At 46.3% G+C, this 16077-nt stretch overlaps 1 protein-coding gene across 1 annotated transcript; it reads left to right on the forward strand.

Moving 5' to 3' along the window:
- Positions 1-1119: 1119 nt before the first annotated feature.
- On the forward strand, positions 1120-10949 carry TFE3 (transcription factor binding to IGHM enhancer 3). Its single transcript, XM_044431332.1, has 8 exons — positions 1120-1629; positions 3378-3653; positions 3773-3862; positions 5734-5851; positions 5984-6040; positions 9328-9403; positions 10260-10407; positions 10506-10949. Exons 1-8 carry the CDS (start codon positions 1378-1380, stop codon positions 10812-10814), a joined length of 1326 nt encoding a protein of 441 aa, XP_044287267.1. The 5' UTR covers positions 1120-1377; the 3' UTR covers positions 10815-10949.
- Positions 10950-16077: the final 5128 nt, after the last annotated feature.

Consider the following 16077-nt stretch of genomic DNA (forward strand, 5'->3'; position numbering starts at 1 on the left):
AGCCCTGCTGAAAGAGAATTAGCATGGTCTTTGCAAAGGTAAGCCCTATCTTAGTCATTTTTGAGATTTCTTTGAGAATCTTAATAAGCACACTGAGAGAGATGATACTTTTGGCAAAGTCCTTCACTAAAGTCTCCTGAGCACACTTAGTAGTCATGGAATAAAAGGAGAGGCCATTAAAGAATAGAAGGCAGTGAGTGGGCGTAAACAGTAATTTCTCCCAGGGGTGAGCAGTAGGGCTCTGTGGAGATGTGTATTAACACCAATGCTTCTCATCTTACTTAGAAATGATCTGGAATTTGGAATGAACAATGCAGTGGCCAGATTTTTTTATGACACCATAGTACTTAGGGGTGGTTAAAACAAAAGGAATTGTGAGGAACTCCAAAAGAATTTTTCTAAATGGAGAGAATGGGCATCAAAATGGCAAACACAGTTCAGTGTGAGCAAATGTGAGGTACAGTAAATGTTAGGACAGAAAAAAAAATCCCAGCTTCAATTATGGGCTGGTGAGATCTGAGCTAGAAGTGAGTGACCAAGAACACACTCTTGGGGTCGTAGTGGACAGCTAGATGAAAATGTCAATGCAGTACATGGCTACTATGAAAAAGGCAAACTCCATGTTGGGCATAATTAGGAAAGGCTTTGAAAGTAACACGGCAAATGTCATACAGCCCTTATGCAAATTTATGGTGTGACCAAACTTAGAATATTCTGTACTGTTCTGGTCATGGCACCCAAAAAAGAAGAGTTGGAAAAAGTCCACAAACAGGCAACTGAAATGATTGAGGGATTGGAGCCGACATTGTTTAGCTTAGTAAAATAAGGAGCATGACAGAGGTGTGCAGAATGATGCCAGGTGTGAAGAAAGTGGAGAAGGCGGGGGGTTTCTCCCTCTCTCATAATTCTGGAACCCACATGGGTCATCCCATGAAGCTGATTGGTGGGAGATTCAGGACACAAGACAAAGTCCTTTGTGCAGCGCATAGCTCATCTTTGGAGTTCACTTCCGCAAGATGTGGTGATGGCCACTGGCTTGGACAGCTTTAAAAGGGAACTGGGCAAATCCAGGGAGGAGAGGGCCACCAGTGGCAACTAGTCCTGATGGCTCTATGCTACTGCCTCCTGTTTCAGAGGCTGTATGTCTGTGTGCACCAGTTGATGGGGAACCTGGTCAGGAGAGGGCTGTTGTTACCGTGTGGGCAGCTGGTTGGCTACTGTGTGAACATATGCTGGCCTAGGTGGACCCTTGCTCTGGCCCAGGCAGGCCCTCCTTATATCCCCAGGTAGTCTAACCCACCTGGAGGGTATCACAGTGCTGCACTAGTGGCACTATGGGAGCAAGCACTGCCCAGGACACGCAATACGATAACCCTGATGGCTTCTGCTAATCTTCTTCTCCTGCGTTCCTCCAGCCCTCCTAGTGCTCCAGCCCAAGGTCCCAGCATGTCGTCCCGGGTGCTTCTCCGGCAGCAGCTGATGCGGGCGCAGACGCAAGAGCAGGAGCGCCGAGAGCAGCAGCAGGCAGCTCAGTTCACTTCTGCACTGCCTGCACCTTCAACGCCTGCGATTTCCGTGAGCCCACTGGCCCGCCCTGCACCTGCCCAGGTTCCTGTGGAGGTCCTAAAGGTAAGAGAAAGAGAGAAGGAGCAAGCCCTGGGCAAAAATGACCCATGTTGAAACCAGGAACAGGCCACACAGGTTGGCACTGGCTGACTGCATGGCGGAGGCTTCCCTTCCTTCCTCAGCACAGCCAGGCAGCATAAGGGTACACAACAGAGTGGCCGTTTGAAATGGGGCTGGAGCTGTTTGACTAGCAGTCCTTGAAGCCTTTTTCTGCTCTCTGCCTACAGCACCCTTTAAGTCTAGCTGTCCGAGGCCAGTCAGTGCAGTGGCAAACCTGAGGATGGTCCCAATTGTCTTTTGGATCTCCGTTTGGCCTAGGAAGCAAAACTGTGCCCTAATAGATGTGTTACTCTTCACAGAGTGACAGCAATCCCTGCAGCTGCTCCTCAGACGGACAAAGTCTGATGTTAAGCGGAAGACTGGTTAAGTGTGCCATGAGTTTAGCATCCAGACTTACCACTCTGAAGGGCAGCATCCCAACTACAGAGCCATGACAGCAGAGACAAGGTGTTGTAACCTCTGGGGGCTCAGCCTTTTCCCTCCCTCTGGCTTCATCTATGGGACCCAGATTATACAGCAGTTTTAGAGGACCCTTTATTTATTTAAGACTACAGCAGTAAATTAAAAAAGAAAATACAAGAAGTGACAATGAAAGCAAATTAATCAATAAATCTGTGGCTGGAAAGTGCTCTGCCTTCAGCAAATGCATACCTCAAAGTTCTTCAGCAAGAACTGAAAACAAAGTCACATAGGTACAGGCCTGGTTTCACTTGCAAGGCATTCTGTAGGGTGGGAGCTGTCATCTAAGGACCCTACTCTCTGACCCATGTGGAATCATCAGGAGTGTCACTTCAGAATTCCCATAACGGATACCCCAGTGGCATTAGTAGTCTCTACCTGGAGTACCTAAGCTCCCATGGACCTTTTAGGAGGATGCATATTTTTCATCCACCTTGGCTGGCTGGCTGTGCAAAGTGCAAGCTTCTGCACAGAGTACCCTTTGATCGAGTTCCCCACTGCCCAGTTCCTCCTCCTGCTTGTGGCTCTGGAGTCATGCAACCACAGTGATGCAGCCCCCACATACCATGTGAGCCCTCCTGCCATCTATACTCCTTGTTCTGTGCTGTGATTGGCTACTGGGCTGCTTAGAATCCTATCCCCTGCAAGTGGGGTGGGCAGGAGCCTTGGGGATCCCAGTGACCTCCAGCAGGGATGTTCTTCCTTCATCCTTTTCATCCATTTTCTAGCCCTAACTAGTGCAGAGAGCATTAGCAACACCTGAAGGGATGTAGGATTGGCACTAAGCTAGACAGCTGTTGCTCCGCCCCCACCTTGTGCTGGCATTGTCTTGAGGGTGCAGTGAGCGCTCTTTGGCAGCATGAGTGACTTGCAGTCACACAACTTTGTGTTTTGCTTGGCTCAAGGGGTTTTAGTTAGTATTTGTTCTGCTGATGGGACTTCACATGGCACATGATTAGGGTGTTGCTAGTTTTGACATGTTAAGGATTGCTACCAGTGTTTGGGGCTAAGACACTTCTGAGCCTCCAGAACTACTGAGAACGTTGCTGCTCCAAATGTGCCTTCCATTTTTGACATGATTCAAAAATAAAATAATTAGAACTGCTTCTTGGCCATACTGTGTTGGAATCTTACCATGGACATGGCACTCACTCTTTCGCATGAGCGAAAGCTGAATGTCAGCGTTCCAGTTATGCCAGACTCATGATTGTTCTCCCCCCATCCGCACTTAGGTTCAGACCCACCTGGAGAACCCCACAAAGTACCACATCCAGCAAGCGCAGCGGCAGCAAGTCAAGCAGTATCTTTCTACAGCCATGGGCAGCAAGATGGCAACACAAGCTTTAGCCGGGGCCAGCCCTGGGGTGCCAACTCGCTCCCCGCAAGCAGCATCAGCTCCTGAGCCCCAACATGGCTTGGCTCCACAGCAGGGAGCAGCTGGGGGTGCCGGCAGTGCCCCTAATAGCCCCATGGCTATGCTGAATATTGGCTCCAGCTCTGAAAAGGAGGTGAGTGAAACCCTTAACTCCATCTTCCTTGGTGTGCCCTCCCCTCTTTGCTTCTTAAGTATTTTCAGTCATGTTCCCTTATCTCGGGTTTAACCCCTCCCTTCTTTTCCCTTCATCAGATCGATGATGTAATTGATGAGATCATCAGCTTGGAATCCAGCTACAATGATGAAATCCTCAACTATGGTGGCCTACAGGTGCCCAGCACTGTGAGTCATTCTTATGTGGATGCTCAAGGGAAGGGTGATTGTGGGATCTGGAATTGAAAATCAATCAGAACTTTCAGACAAAGCTAATGGGAAGACTTAACCGGGGAAAGGGAAGACTTTTGCTGTTTAATTGCCTCCATTTAAATTGATTACCATTCTATACATATATTACCTTTCTGAAAGATGGATGGAAATGAATAAATTACTTGTTAGAAGGAAAGGCAGTTTAAATTATTTCCATTGTTGTTTTCTAGTATGCTAACATGCTAGAAACAAATTATCTCAAGAGAAGCAAGATAAAGGGTGGTGGCTTTGTTTTCAGCCACTGCTTTAAAAATATTCTTGCTTTGTTTAATTAGCTGCGCAGTGTCTTGTTCTTTTAAATACACCCAAGAAATACAATTAACCGGAACTGTAATTTAGCCTACTAACTTAAGATTGTAAGCTTACTTATTCTTCAGTTAAAACATAGATTGTACTACATAGACTTGTTGCTTTGTGAGACCGATGTGAGAAAACTTAGGGAGGCTTTGTCTGCCAGGGGCCAGAATGACTGCATCCTCTTCTCTCTCTCATCTATCTCACTGTTTTTCCCAGTCTTTGATAGAGCAGTGGGATGCTTATAATGGTTGCAGTCCAGTGGTGAGACACATGGTTTGAATGTGTCTTGGATGCTGTTGTTAGAAGAGAGCTGCTGTGCAGATCAAATCAAATGAGTGCAGTAGATGCCAGATTCATTCTCCAGAAACTACTGAGGGCAGGGAACAGCCTTTGTCTGAGACTCTGCAGAGCTGCTGTCTGTCAGTGTGGACAGCATTAATCTAGAAATAAGGCAGCTTCAGAATCCAGACATATTCCCTCAGGCTGGCAGAACCTCAGGCCCAGGGGCGAATCTAACCCATTGGTGTCCCAGCCTTACCCTCCAGGATTCCCTAGAGCACCCCACCATCACTATTGGGGAGTTTGTCAGCTTTTGTGCGATTCCCCAGCTGTTCTGAAAGAATGAAGTGCCTCCCTTTGGCTTTGTTATGGGCATTAAAAGATTAAACCCGATATATTCCAGCATTTTAGGCCCCATCTTTTTCTAGTAGTCTCACCCACTACAGGAAAGTGCACCCCCAGCGTTTCTACAAAGTGGTTTTGGCCAAAAGAGGTTCTGCTGCACCTGACAGTGACTGGCTGTACTGATTGCAGACATTTCCTGCTTTGAGACATGAGGAGCAGTCACTTGACTTCTGTGGAGAACGGATCTATGGCAGGTGTGAGAGTGCTATTCCCACCGGCATTAGCCAGCATAGCCAGTAACGAGGGATGATGTGGCCAGCAACATGGCAGGAGAGCATCTTTCTCATTCCTTGAGTTAGAAGGGGGATGGGTGATTTACCCTGTAGTTTGTAAGCCCCAGGATCACTCCATTGTACCCTTTCATGCCCCTGGTGTTGTCCCAGAAGGTTTAAATACCAGGCACCATTATGGGAGGTTGTCTTAGAGATTCAGGCCTTGACATGACTTTAAAAATTTGAACCCCTTCTCCCAGCATCTGCAGTTAGCCTCTGTGAATTTAAAATGTGCTGTGATGGAAATGTGAGCACCACAATGATCGCGTTTAGAATTTCAGCAGAGGGGTGTTTCAGATTTGGTAGCAAGACAGAGTGTTTTAACAGCAGGATGGGGCCTTTTTTTGTTTTAATGCTTTAATGTTTTGTATGCACTGGAGTTGGAGAATGGTCACTGTGATGGTCCGCTTGCCCAGACACTGCCTTCTGTCCTGGCCTCCTTATTCTTACACTCCCTCTCCCTGACCCCTTGGGCAAAGGCAGCCTTATCGGTGTGTGTGCACAGACTGAACTCTTTCTCACTGTTCTGTGCAGCTGCCCGTCTCTGGCAACCTCCTGGATGTGTACAGCAACCCGGGGATGATAGAGCCAGCAGTCACCGTCAGCAATTCCTGCCCAGCCGACCTGCCTAATATCAAGAGAGAGATGTCAGGTATGCCTGCAGAAATCCAGTGAATCATGCTGCAACATCCAAAGATGCTACGTAGCAGGGAGTGGTACTGGTAGCAGTTTCTGAACCGTTACTGACCATGTCCTTCTGTCTTGTTGTCATCCCTATTTGCAGAAAATGAAGCCAAAGCATTTCTGAAGGAAAGGCAGAAGAAAGACAACCATAATCTAAGTGAGTGCCCTCCCAGATGAGATGTGGGTGCTTTCACCTTGAGGGCTTGAAGCAGATGCTCCTGTATTGAAGCAAGACAGAAGTATTCAGTTGCCAGACTAGAACTGCAACCCAAATGGTGCCGCCTTGGAAATAAATCCCTTCAGAACACAGAAAGCTGGTTTATTTAATTCATTCATGTATTTCTTTTTACATTTATAAGCTGCCAAACGATCAAATGAGTCCCCTACATGTACAACAATAAGATGGAACCAATCAATTAAAACTTCCATTGAAAATAACCGATAAATAATCGCAGGGCTGCCTAGTCCAGCCAAGCTCAACCTGATGCCCTCTAGTTGTGTCGGGCTGCAACTTCCAAATCTGAGCCAGCATATCAATAAAACAACATATAAACCCCCTGAAACCCATGCCCAGCTAGCCTGGCCTTACCTTTTCTGGCAAGTATTTGTATTTGTTCTCTGGAAGATTAACAGTAAAAACTGAAACCATAATAATTAAAACAGTTGAAAAAATCAAAACAGAACAAAGCAAATCTTAAGAATGCAAGGAATGCATTGCAAGGTCTCATCCAGCAGCATTCTGTGCAAAAGCCTCAGCAGCCAGCAGGTACCTGGTGATCCACCAGAAACGGGACAGTTGTCTGGGGAAAAGGTTATGCCAGGTGCTCTAGACCTTCCAACTCCTGCCTAATCTGGAGACAAGAAAGAAATACAGGCTTGGGAGGCGACAGATGGGTGGTGGCAGCAGCCTTGTCATGACTTCTCACTGGGGAACAGTCCCAGAATGAGTGGCATTGACAATTTATTAGGGAAGAAGCACAGGATTATTTCAGTCAGGGCTGCATTCTGACTGTTCGCATAGCTAAAAATTAAGGACCCCACGTCTTCCTAGCAGGCACCAGCTCTCCCATTCCTAATCAGTTGCAGTTACAGGGCGGTGTCCCTGCCAGCCTCCTTGCATGCCCGGTACACTGTATCCTAAGGACACACCTGTCACATCCCAGCAGTGCTTCTGTTGCTCAGCTTACAGCTGGAGTTGCCTCACCACCTCTGAGGCGATACAGTTGGTGATATGGCTGAGAGTTCTCCTTGATGGGCCTCCATTGTGATCTCACTGATTTGACCATGCTTTGCCCCCTGAATGGGGGACAGTTGCTGCACAGCTCAGCCAAGGCTTGGTGTACAGTTTGGACTTGGGATCCTGTTATTAGATGAAGGGGCAAAATGCAGTCCTAACTGCTTTAGGGTGCAATCTTATGCTTGTTTAGGCAGAAGAAAGTCCTGTGATTCCCAGCATGTTGGTGGGGCATGCTGGGAGTTGGAGAACTTTTTTCTGTCTTAACACACAAAGGATTGTGCCTTCAGAGAGCAGTTACAGGCTTCTGTGCATGGGAGTAAGCTGCATTGGACACAGTTCCTTCTGAGTAAAATGCCTAGGATGGCTCTTGATTTGACCTTTGCTCATTTCAAAAGGATTCTCCCAAGTTTAATTGGGCAGCAGAATTTCCATTTTCTTAGGAATATCTGCAGTTGTTGGGTACATTCTTAAACAGGCAATTCCCTCTTGTTTCTTTTACCCAGAATGTAACACATATATGTATACATCAGCTGGAGGACAGTTGTGTCCCCATTCCTATACAAATGTAGGCAGAATTAAAATTAATATAATTAACATAAACATAAGACTTTGATGAAAGTCCATGTTGACATCCTTCTCTAACCCTGAAGGTCCTTGGACAGTGTGAAGCAAATTGTCTTCTCTCAGCTTAGCTGATCTCCCAGGATTGTTAGAAATGTTGCTGCACTTTCAACTGGAATATGCTTCAGAAATTCTGATAAATATGTTTGGTTAAAGCAAAGAGCAAGGCAGTTTAGCTTGAAATAGCAGAGCTGATAAACTAGCCAGTATCTTTGGTCAGAGGCTGGAGATGTTAAACTGGTTGGACTTGTTGGGTTGATGCAAGAGAAAATGAAGCTGAGGAATGGGTAGCTTTATGTCACACTGACGAGGGGGTGAAACTGCAAGGTTGTTAGGTTTATTGATCTGATAAAGTATGAGGGAGAACAAACTGGCTGGGCCTGCTTGTTGAGGATCTCTCTCTCTCTCTCTCTTAATGTATTTCATGTACATCTAAGACTTCACTATACATTTTATGTGCCACAGCATATTAGCTCATAGTTCAGATGAATTTGAGGCTGTGGGTAACCTCAGATTTTACACAAGCACAAAACAGTGTTAGATTTAATTGAAAAATTGTATACTTTAATGCTATTAATAGAAGCAGAGAAGGTTTGAACGATCACCAACATGTGTCTTTATGGAAAGACATACTACAGCTGGCCATCCACTTCACAGGGATTAGGGGTACAGGACCCCTGTGAAAGCAAAAAACCTGCAAATATCTTTACTGCCCCACACAAACCTTAACTCTTAATAGTGTTGATCACACGTGTCCTGGATTACTTCTCCCCCCCTCTCTCAGACCTTGGTCTGATCCACCAGGGCTCTGCTACTTCATTTATTACATTCTTATGCTCTTAGTCCCTGCTCTCCCTTTCACTCACCAGCGCCTCCTCTTTGCACCAAGGAAATGCTGGAGAGATTTTCCTCTCCAGATGGGCAATGCAGGAAGGCATGCTTCGGGGGCCCCCTTCTCTCCCCTTTTGCTTCCTCTCTCTCTCTCTCTTTCTTGGTGATGATGATTTTCCACAGGGGACTGCAAAACTCCAAAAAAAAATCAATAATTATTGATGGCAAATTCAAAAATAATCAAATCTATGAAAGTTAAACCCACAAAAGTTGAGGCTTAACTGTAGAATGAATAGGATAGTCCAATACTGATCATAATTTTACTATTAGAGAGGACTGACCTAAGACTCCCAACTATAAAATCAACACACAATAGAATATTTGATTATTGACTGCTAATAGTAAAGTCAATGCTAACAGGCAGAAAAAGACATATTTGTAGCACAATTGTTGGTGCATTTATGTGTGTTCATGCAGCCCACTGGGGTCTGAAAAGGCTGGACACCCCAGGATATCCTGTTCATAGAAAGAAATTCCTGGAGGCTTTAGGCAAGTTACTGTGCCTCATCTAATCTTACCTTGGCAGGGTTGTTGCGAGGTGAAATGAGGTGATGTAGTGGCAAAATGCTTTGCTTGCTTCAGAAGTGGTTTTGCCCTGTATGTTGACATTATCTTTATTTCAGATAGCAGCAGCAGCTACACTGTAACCCATCTTGGTGCCTCTTACATGTTTCTACTTCTTTCTTCTTTTGCAGTTGAGCGGCGGCGGCGATTCAATATCAATGACCGAATCAAAGAACTGGGAACCCTCATCCCAAAATCTAATGACCCGTAAGTCTGGCAAGAAAATGAAGGCAGAGTTTAGTCCAAGTGAGACAAAGCCCCTCTTCTTTGGGACAGGGGTGTGGTGAAAGGCCCTGAATGTCCCACTCTCTTCAATCTTGTGGGTACAGTTCATTTGCACACACTTTAACCACTGACGTTTGTTAAATGTGTATTGATTGCTGATAGATTTTGTCCCTTCTTTGGTATCGTTGCTAGCAAGTTAAGCCTGGCCCACCTAGGTCCCAGTCCAGGATTCCTTGGATGGCCATGTGCCCTTCCCATAACCATTTATTTCTTTCCCTGGTTGATTTTTTCTGCGTAGTTCCTGCCGCCATTCTAAATAGCTGATACTCCTTAAGTTTCAACTATGGACAATAAGGGCTTTAAATTAAAACATACAGGTGCTTTGACCCCACACTTTTTGTCTGTATCCCTGCCTGCAGATGGAATGAAGCTCCTCAGAGCATCTCCAAAGTGGAATTTGGCTCTAGGGCTGAAAGAGTGTCTTCACACTGGGTGTACAGAGCATTGAACTATTATTAGCATTTATATATGGTGGCCATACTTATTGGAGATGTTGGGAGTTGTAGTCTAAGTTCTGGGGAGCACAAGACTGGGGGAGCCTTCTGGATGTTGTAGTCACCAGGGTAGTGAAATAGGAACTCTTTACATGTTCTGGGGACAAAACAGGGTATTGGCTATGAGCTCCATACCTTGCTTGTGAGCACTTGGAGGTATCTGGGTGGCTTTTGTTGGAAAATGTTATTTGGCGGGGAAGGAGTTCTGGTTTGTTCTTGCAAGGCAGTTCTTACAAGATACGGCTGGCATGGTGGTTGAACTCCTCTTCCTCCTCTCTCCTCAGGGAGATGCGCTGGAATAAAGGAACCATACTGAAGGCCTCGGTGGATTACATCCGGAAACTGCAGAAGGAACAACAGCGCTCAAAGGAAATGGAGATCCGACAGCGCAAGTTGGAGCAGGCAAATCGTAGCCTGCAGCTAAGAGTGCAGGTAAAAAGTGGGAGCTGGGCTGGAAAGGACAGGGTGGGAAAGGGGCTGTTCAGGCTGCTTGCTGGGTCTCACCCGCCTGGCTCTGATTTCTTCCCAAGGAGTTGGAGCTCCAGGTCCAGATGCATGGGCTGCCTTTGACTTCCGCCCAAGGGCTGCTGACACAGTCTTTGGGAGGTGACCCAACTCCCTCATTTGCGGACTCACTGGACCTGCCCTTCTCAGCCGAGGACCTGGGGCTGGATCTTGCACTGGGATCAGACGGAGGACCGCTTCAGGATGTGCTCATGGACGATGGGACCACCTTATCTCCGCTTGGTGCCTCTGATCCGCTACTCTCCTCTGTCTCCCCTGGAGCTTCCAAGGGCAGCAGCCGCCGTTCCAGTTTCAGCATGGAGGATGATTTGTGATGGCAGCACTTGGACTTTGGTGATGGGAAAGGAGCTGGATAAGGTCTTGCCTAACACTCCTGGACCCACCCCTGCTCAGACTTTTCCTCTTATCCTGATCCAGCTCGCATCTCAGAGGCTCCTCCCCTCTGCTGCTACAGGCCATGTCCCTTCAGAAGCTCCGCCTCTTTTCCCAACATTTCATATTCTGAAAGAGCTTACCTCTGCCCCTTCAACAGGGGGAAAGACATGGTAGACGTACTCTCCTTCCATGGAAAAGTCAGCAAGCAGAGCCATTTAGTACCAAAATCCTCTCTAGAAGCAGTCAAAATAGGACTACCTTGTCACAAAGTGAGGGTCCCTCAACCTTTTGCACCCACTCTAGGTTCAGAAACCCTGGGAATAGTAACTGTGCATCTCTCAAAGCCTGCCCTGTTTTAAGCATTAGTAGGGCATTTCTTTAACACTCGCTGAGGAGTGTTAAACCATAGATCTCTGCTCATTTTCTCCAACTTTTGCTTTTTATCCTACAGTCCTTGCTGTGTATATAATTTTGGAGAATTGAGGAGCAAGAAGAGGTGAAGTGGCTGCCTTTTGGAACACTTTTCATAGTTCAGAGATACCACTTACTTGTTTCTGTCCATATTCTTTTTTAAAAATGAGTTTTGTTTTATAAAGATGTTGGACATTTTTATGTGTAAATCTTGCCTCTTTACTTTTTGGTTGGAGGATTCAAGATTTCACCAAACTGCCACTTAAGATTTTGGTTTTTTGTTTTGCTCCTTCCTTCAGCTTGGACTTGACTGAAAGGAAATGTGACTTTGGCCATCAAGAAATCAGAACAAAGCAGATGGCAGGGGAAGGAAAGGGAGAGAGAGCAGTAGAGGAATAATTATTTTGTGCTTGTTCATATGATCACTTAAGAATAATGACTGCGCGAATAGGATTTAATAACCACCTCCCTTGTTGTGTGTGATTTTCTAAAACAAATGACGCTATAATCAATGTTTGTTTTTAAAAGGATTTTTTGCATACCAAATGGACATTAGGAGAAAAGCAGAGCAAATGAGACTGTACGGTTTATTAACTCCACTAGTATTCTGAAAATAATGGAAGCAGTCTTCTGTATGACTTGCTTTTTGTCAGGTGTGCAAAGGTTTATAATAGCTGCAGAGACAATCATTTGGGTTCCAGCTTACATTCTGTGTATGCAATAGGAAGTGGTCTCCTTGGAGGAGTTGTTTCAAAAGATCAGGGGAAAACATGAACCCTTGAGAGCATGGGTGAGCAACCTCCAGCCGTGGGCTTAAGCTGGCCTGCAGAGGCTGTCCATTTGGCTTGCTGAGGGGCTTTAGAAGCCCTGTGTTGCCAAATGAGAAAGGTTGTCCTTCAGGAAATGCAACCATGACTAGGAGAAGAGCTGTGTTAGAGGGGATCTGAAGTGCTTCTTTAAGCTGCTGAAGGGCCTGCTGATGTAGGTTTGTGATGGGGTGGGGGAAGTGTCATGCATATCTGGTAAGCTTCTGAGCTGAGAGCTTCTTGAGCAAGAGGTGAGAAGATGGGAGTGGCCAAGATCAATGGAAACTAGACTCCACAGCAGTGTTTCAACGTGCCTCATGGGTAAAAAGAAAGCATATAGAGAGCAGAGCAAGGCAAGTGGTTGCTGATCTGAAAGGTGTAGAATTTTGCAAAGGATTGGCAAGGATTGTAGCATTCGGGGGATGAAAGAGGGAGAGCTGTAGCTTCATGGAAGGGACTAGTTTTCCTGTTGTGGATTCTTCACCCTCAGTGACTCAGATGCCATCTTCTGTCCTTTTACTTTGTATGTTTAAACATTCCCACTACCAATAATACTAGAAGCTTCTAAACAAATAAACCAGCAACAACCATTTTTATAGCCATTGGAGCACCTATTTCCTCATTGTGTCTTGCTAAGAATTTAGTCATGTAGGTCAAGGGGTGCAGAACCTCCTTTGGCCCAGGGGCTGAATTCCATTTCAGAGAAGTGTACCACTGCTTCCCAGTAGCAGATGATGTTGCAGACAAAAGAGGCAGGGTGAAAATACACTTGAGTCTAAAGCTCCTATTAACAGAACTAGTTAAGCACTAGGAGAGGCACTTCAGTATTTTAGCATGGGAAACTCTTGGTGCTTGAGGGAAGGGTGGGGCCTTCTGGGGATCCTTGGATTTGTCCCACTTCACAGGGAATGGGCCACTGGAAGAAAGCTAATAGAGGTTCGCAGTCATGTATAAATCCCAGTGAGGGGTAACATCACAGGGCAAGATCTCTCTCATACCACTTGGCATTCTATGTTTCCATCTTCCTGATATTAGAGTTGAAGTTCAAATGGTACTGGCCCTTCCCAAGAGAGATATTTCTTAGTCAGTAGTCATGAATGCAGCTGTCATGTGGCAAATCTGAAAGAGTGCAATCTCATGCATGTTTAGATGGAGAAAAGTCCTACAACTTCTAGCATGCCCCAGCCTGCCTTGGGCATAGGTGTGAGTTGTAGGATTCTTTTTCTGTTTAAATATGCACTCTAGCAGATTGTGCTAATTTGGGATTAACGTTTGCCATTCAATGCATGAAGCCATTATCCTCTGCTGTAATTTGGAGGACCAACATAAAAATCACTTTGATACAGTGGAAGTAGAAAGTAGAAGATAAATTAGTTGAGGTGCAGCACAGGATATAATCCAAAGGTGAGTTACTTTTGGGTATGTTGTTATCCACCCCTTCTCTGTTTACTAAGATCTAGCAGCTGAATGCTTGTTAGAGAGAACACCTGGCCCCCAAATTTTACAGCCAAAAGAGAAATGGGGAGGGAATGTAAACCAAAGATACAGGACTTGCTGGTGAACTCCTATGAGAATAAGGCAGCAACTGACCAGGTATATAGACGATCCAGGTAGCTTGTACAAAGTGCCAAATGAGAAGCTCTGGATCCAGTCACTATAAGGCATGCAAACTAGTTTTACACATGCCCGGTGGGATGTTCATCCAGCTGAATCCAATGCAACTTATTCCTCAGTAAACATATTTGGGAAAGTAACTTCACAACACAATGTTATATATATCGGAAGTCCCATTAACTTAAATCAGTGGGCCACATGTACTCTCTTCTGCAGATGGGCATAGCTATGCACAGATGCACTTTTTTTTTGCGGAGCTTTCTGCTTTGCTCTACCCCACTCCTAGCACCTAACAGAGAGGGAAAGAGGTTTATAGCTTTTGTATCGCCTGAAGGGTGATATAGAAATGTAATAAATCATAATAATATCTTGGGGCAGAGCTTTGCCTGCAGGAGGTCCCCAATTCCAAAACTTATTCCTGAAACAATGGAGAGCCGTTGCCTGTCAGTGATGATAATACTGGGTTAGAAAGACCAGCGATCTGGCTCGGTTTGAGGCAGCTTCCTTCAAAGTACCGGGCACCTGACGATCCGAGTGCACCGTGAGCAATTCCTCGGCAAGATATGATGCACCACCGGCCAAGGAGATACCGGAAGCTCCTCTGCCATTGGGTGTGACTGAGTCTCTGGTGCTCACTTCCGTGTTGTGGAGTTAAGGTTTTGGTAATATCTGCAGCAGACAGCGAACTGGGGGTTGGGTGGGTCTTTCATACACCAATACTTCACAGCAGCAGATGAATAGAACATGATATCATTCTGGTGGGAGGTAATTTCTTCCACCGTAAGAAGGACGTGTGCTTTTTCGTTTTTTACATTTTCTCGATTTAAACAATTTAAGAATGAAATCATTCTGCATACATTTTCATTGCAAATTCTGTGTCTCTTGCTTCCAGTCTGGATCTTGAATTTTAATATAACCAATACAAAGATAAGCGATTATTGTTGCCATCACTCGGACCTACGTACGTATAAAATGCTCAGCCTGCTAGAGCTGGGGCAAACCATTGGTGAAGCGCCAGAAGTTGTGGCCTGTAATTCCCATCGGCCCTAGCCAGCGTCGCTAGTGGAGGAGATACATAGGAGTTTTAAGGAAAACAACAGGGAGGCCACATGTTGTTCATCGCTAGGTAAAGAATGACGAACAGCGTGACTATAAATCTACAAGCCGCCATTGGACGCGTTTTCTCCGTGGAAGCAGAACAGCGTCGCTCGATCGTCTTGTCTCTCCGTGGAGAAAAAACCAGATTTTGCATGGAAAATCAGGTCGTTTTTAGGGAGAAGTAACAATAAAAGCTGATGGTGTGTGACCCCAACTTTATCGTCTGTTTTTCAAATCCTCTCTTTTCACCAATATCTGCATAAGCTACAATATCCGCTACAGTGATTTCCCTGCAATACCTGGGGGACCGCTCCGCTATGCGTCTCTATGACCCCTTGCGTACTTAGCCGCAGGGAAAGAGCCAAAGTGGCGACTTTCCTAGAAGGGCAACAGGCCTCTGCCTACGGGGGCTTCTCCGCTGAAAGACGAGACTCCTTACGATTCCATAATGTACACTGGCGTGCTTCCCCACCTTCCCGCTTAGTCATCCAGAGGTTTTCTTCTCACTTCCGGTTTCGAAATGTCACTCTTCCTCTCTATGTTTTCCATTTCCGGCCTCAAAGAGTCATTCCCCCGGTTCCGTAATTTCTCGCTCTTCCTAAGTACCGCCCTTTCACCGCTCTTTCTGGTGGAGGGGGGAGAGAGACATTGAATGGAACCCCCGTCCTCTTTTCTCTCCGCCTAGCTTCCTCTCTATGATCTTTTCTTAAAGTCACCCCCGCCTCCAGCTCTAGACGGGGGCCGGGTTTTTTACCCTCCCCCTTTCTCCCTCCGACGTTCGACTTCTTTCCCGCCCCCGCCCCTTTCTCTTTTGGGTCGAACCAAGCAGGATCCGAACCGGGGGGGCGGAGGGGGAGGGAAGATGGCGCAGGCCTTGTCCGAAGAGGAGTTCGAGCGCATGCAGGTGCGTGTGACTGCCTAGCTTGGCATGCGGTGGGGGACGCCGGGAGGTGCGTCAGGAGGAGGGCTGGGGAAGGGGCCGAGGTGGGGTCCAGTGGGAAGAGGATTTGGGGTGGGGGACTCAATTCACTAGCCTCCCTCAACCCGGCTCCCTCCAGATGTGTTGGACTACAACTCCCATTACCCTCAGGGGGTGTTAGGGGCCAGTTCACATGTGTTACACAGGGGCAAACATGGGTTTGCATTCAGCAAAGCGTTGCAGCCAATCGCGGCTCCTCGAAAAGTTCACCTGTATGCTGCATGTGTGTTTGCTGCTTTTGTGTTTTATGCTTGCAGATGCCTAAGGTAGGTTGCTGAATTAGTATTTTGCTAA

The sequence above is a fragment of the Varanus komodoensis genome, unplaced genomic scaffold, assembly GCF_004798865.1.
Source record: "Varanus komodoensis strain SLA01 unplaced genomic scaffold, ASM479886v1 scaffold22, whole genome shotgun sequence".
Taxonomy (NCBI): Eukaryota; Metazoa; Chordata; class Lepidosauria; order Squamata; family Varanidae; genus Varanus; species Varanus komodoensis.

Excerpts from the sequence above, each read along its gene's own strand:
- TFE3 (XM_044431332.1), top strand. The coding sequence starts at position 1,378 with ATGGCTTCTGCTAATCTTCTTCTCCTGCGTTCCTCCAGCCCTCCTAGT. Across the intron at positions 3,863-5,733 it reads GCCTACAGGTGCCCAGCACT|CTGCCCGTCTCTGGCAACCT; the intron begins GTGAGTCATTCT and ends TGTTCTGTGCAG. Across the intron at positions 10,408-10,505 it reads GCCTGCAGCTAAGAGTGCAG|GAGTTGGAGCTCCAGGTCCA; the intron begins GTAAAAAGTGGG and ends TTTCTTCCCAAG.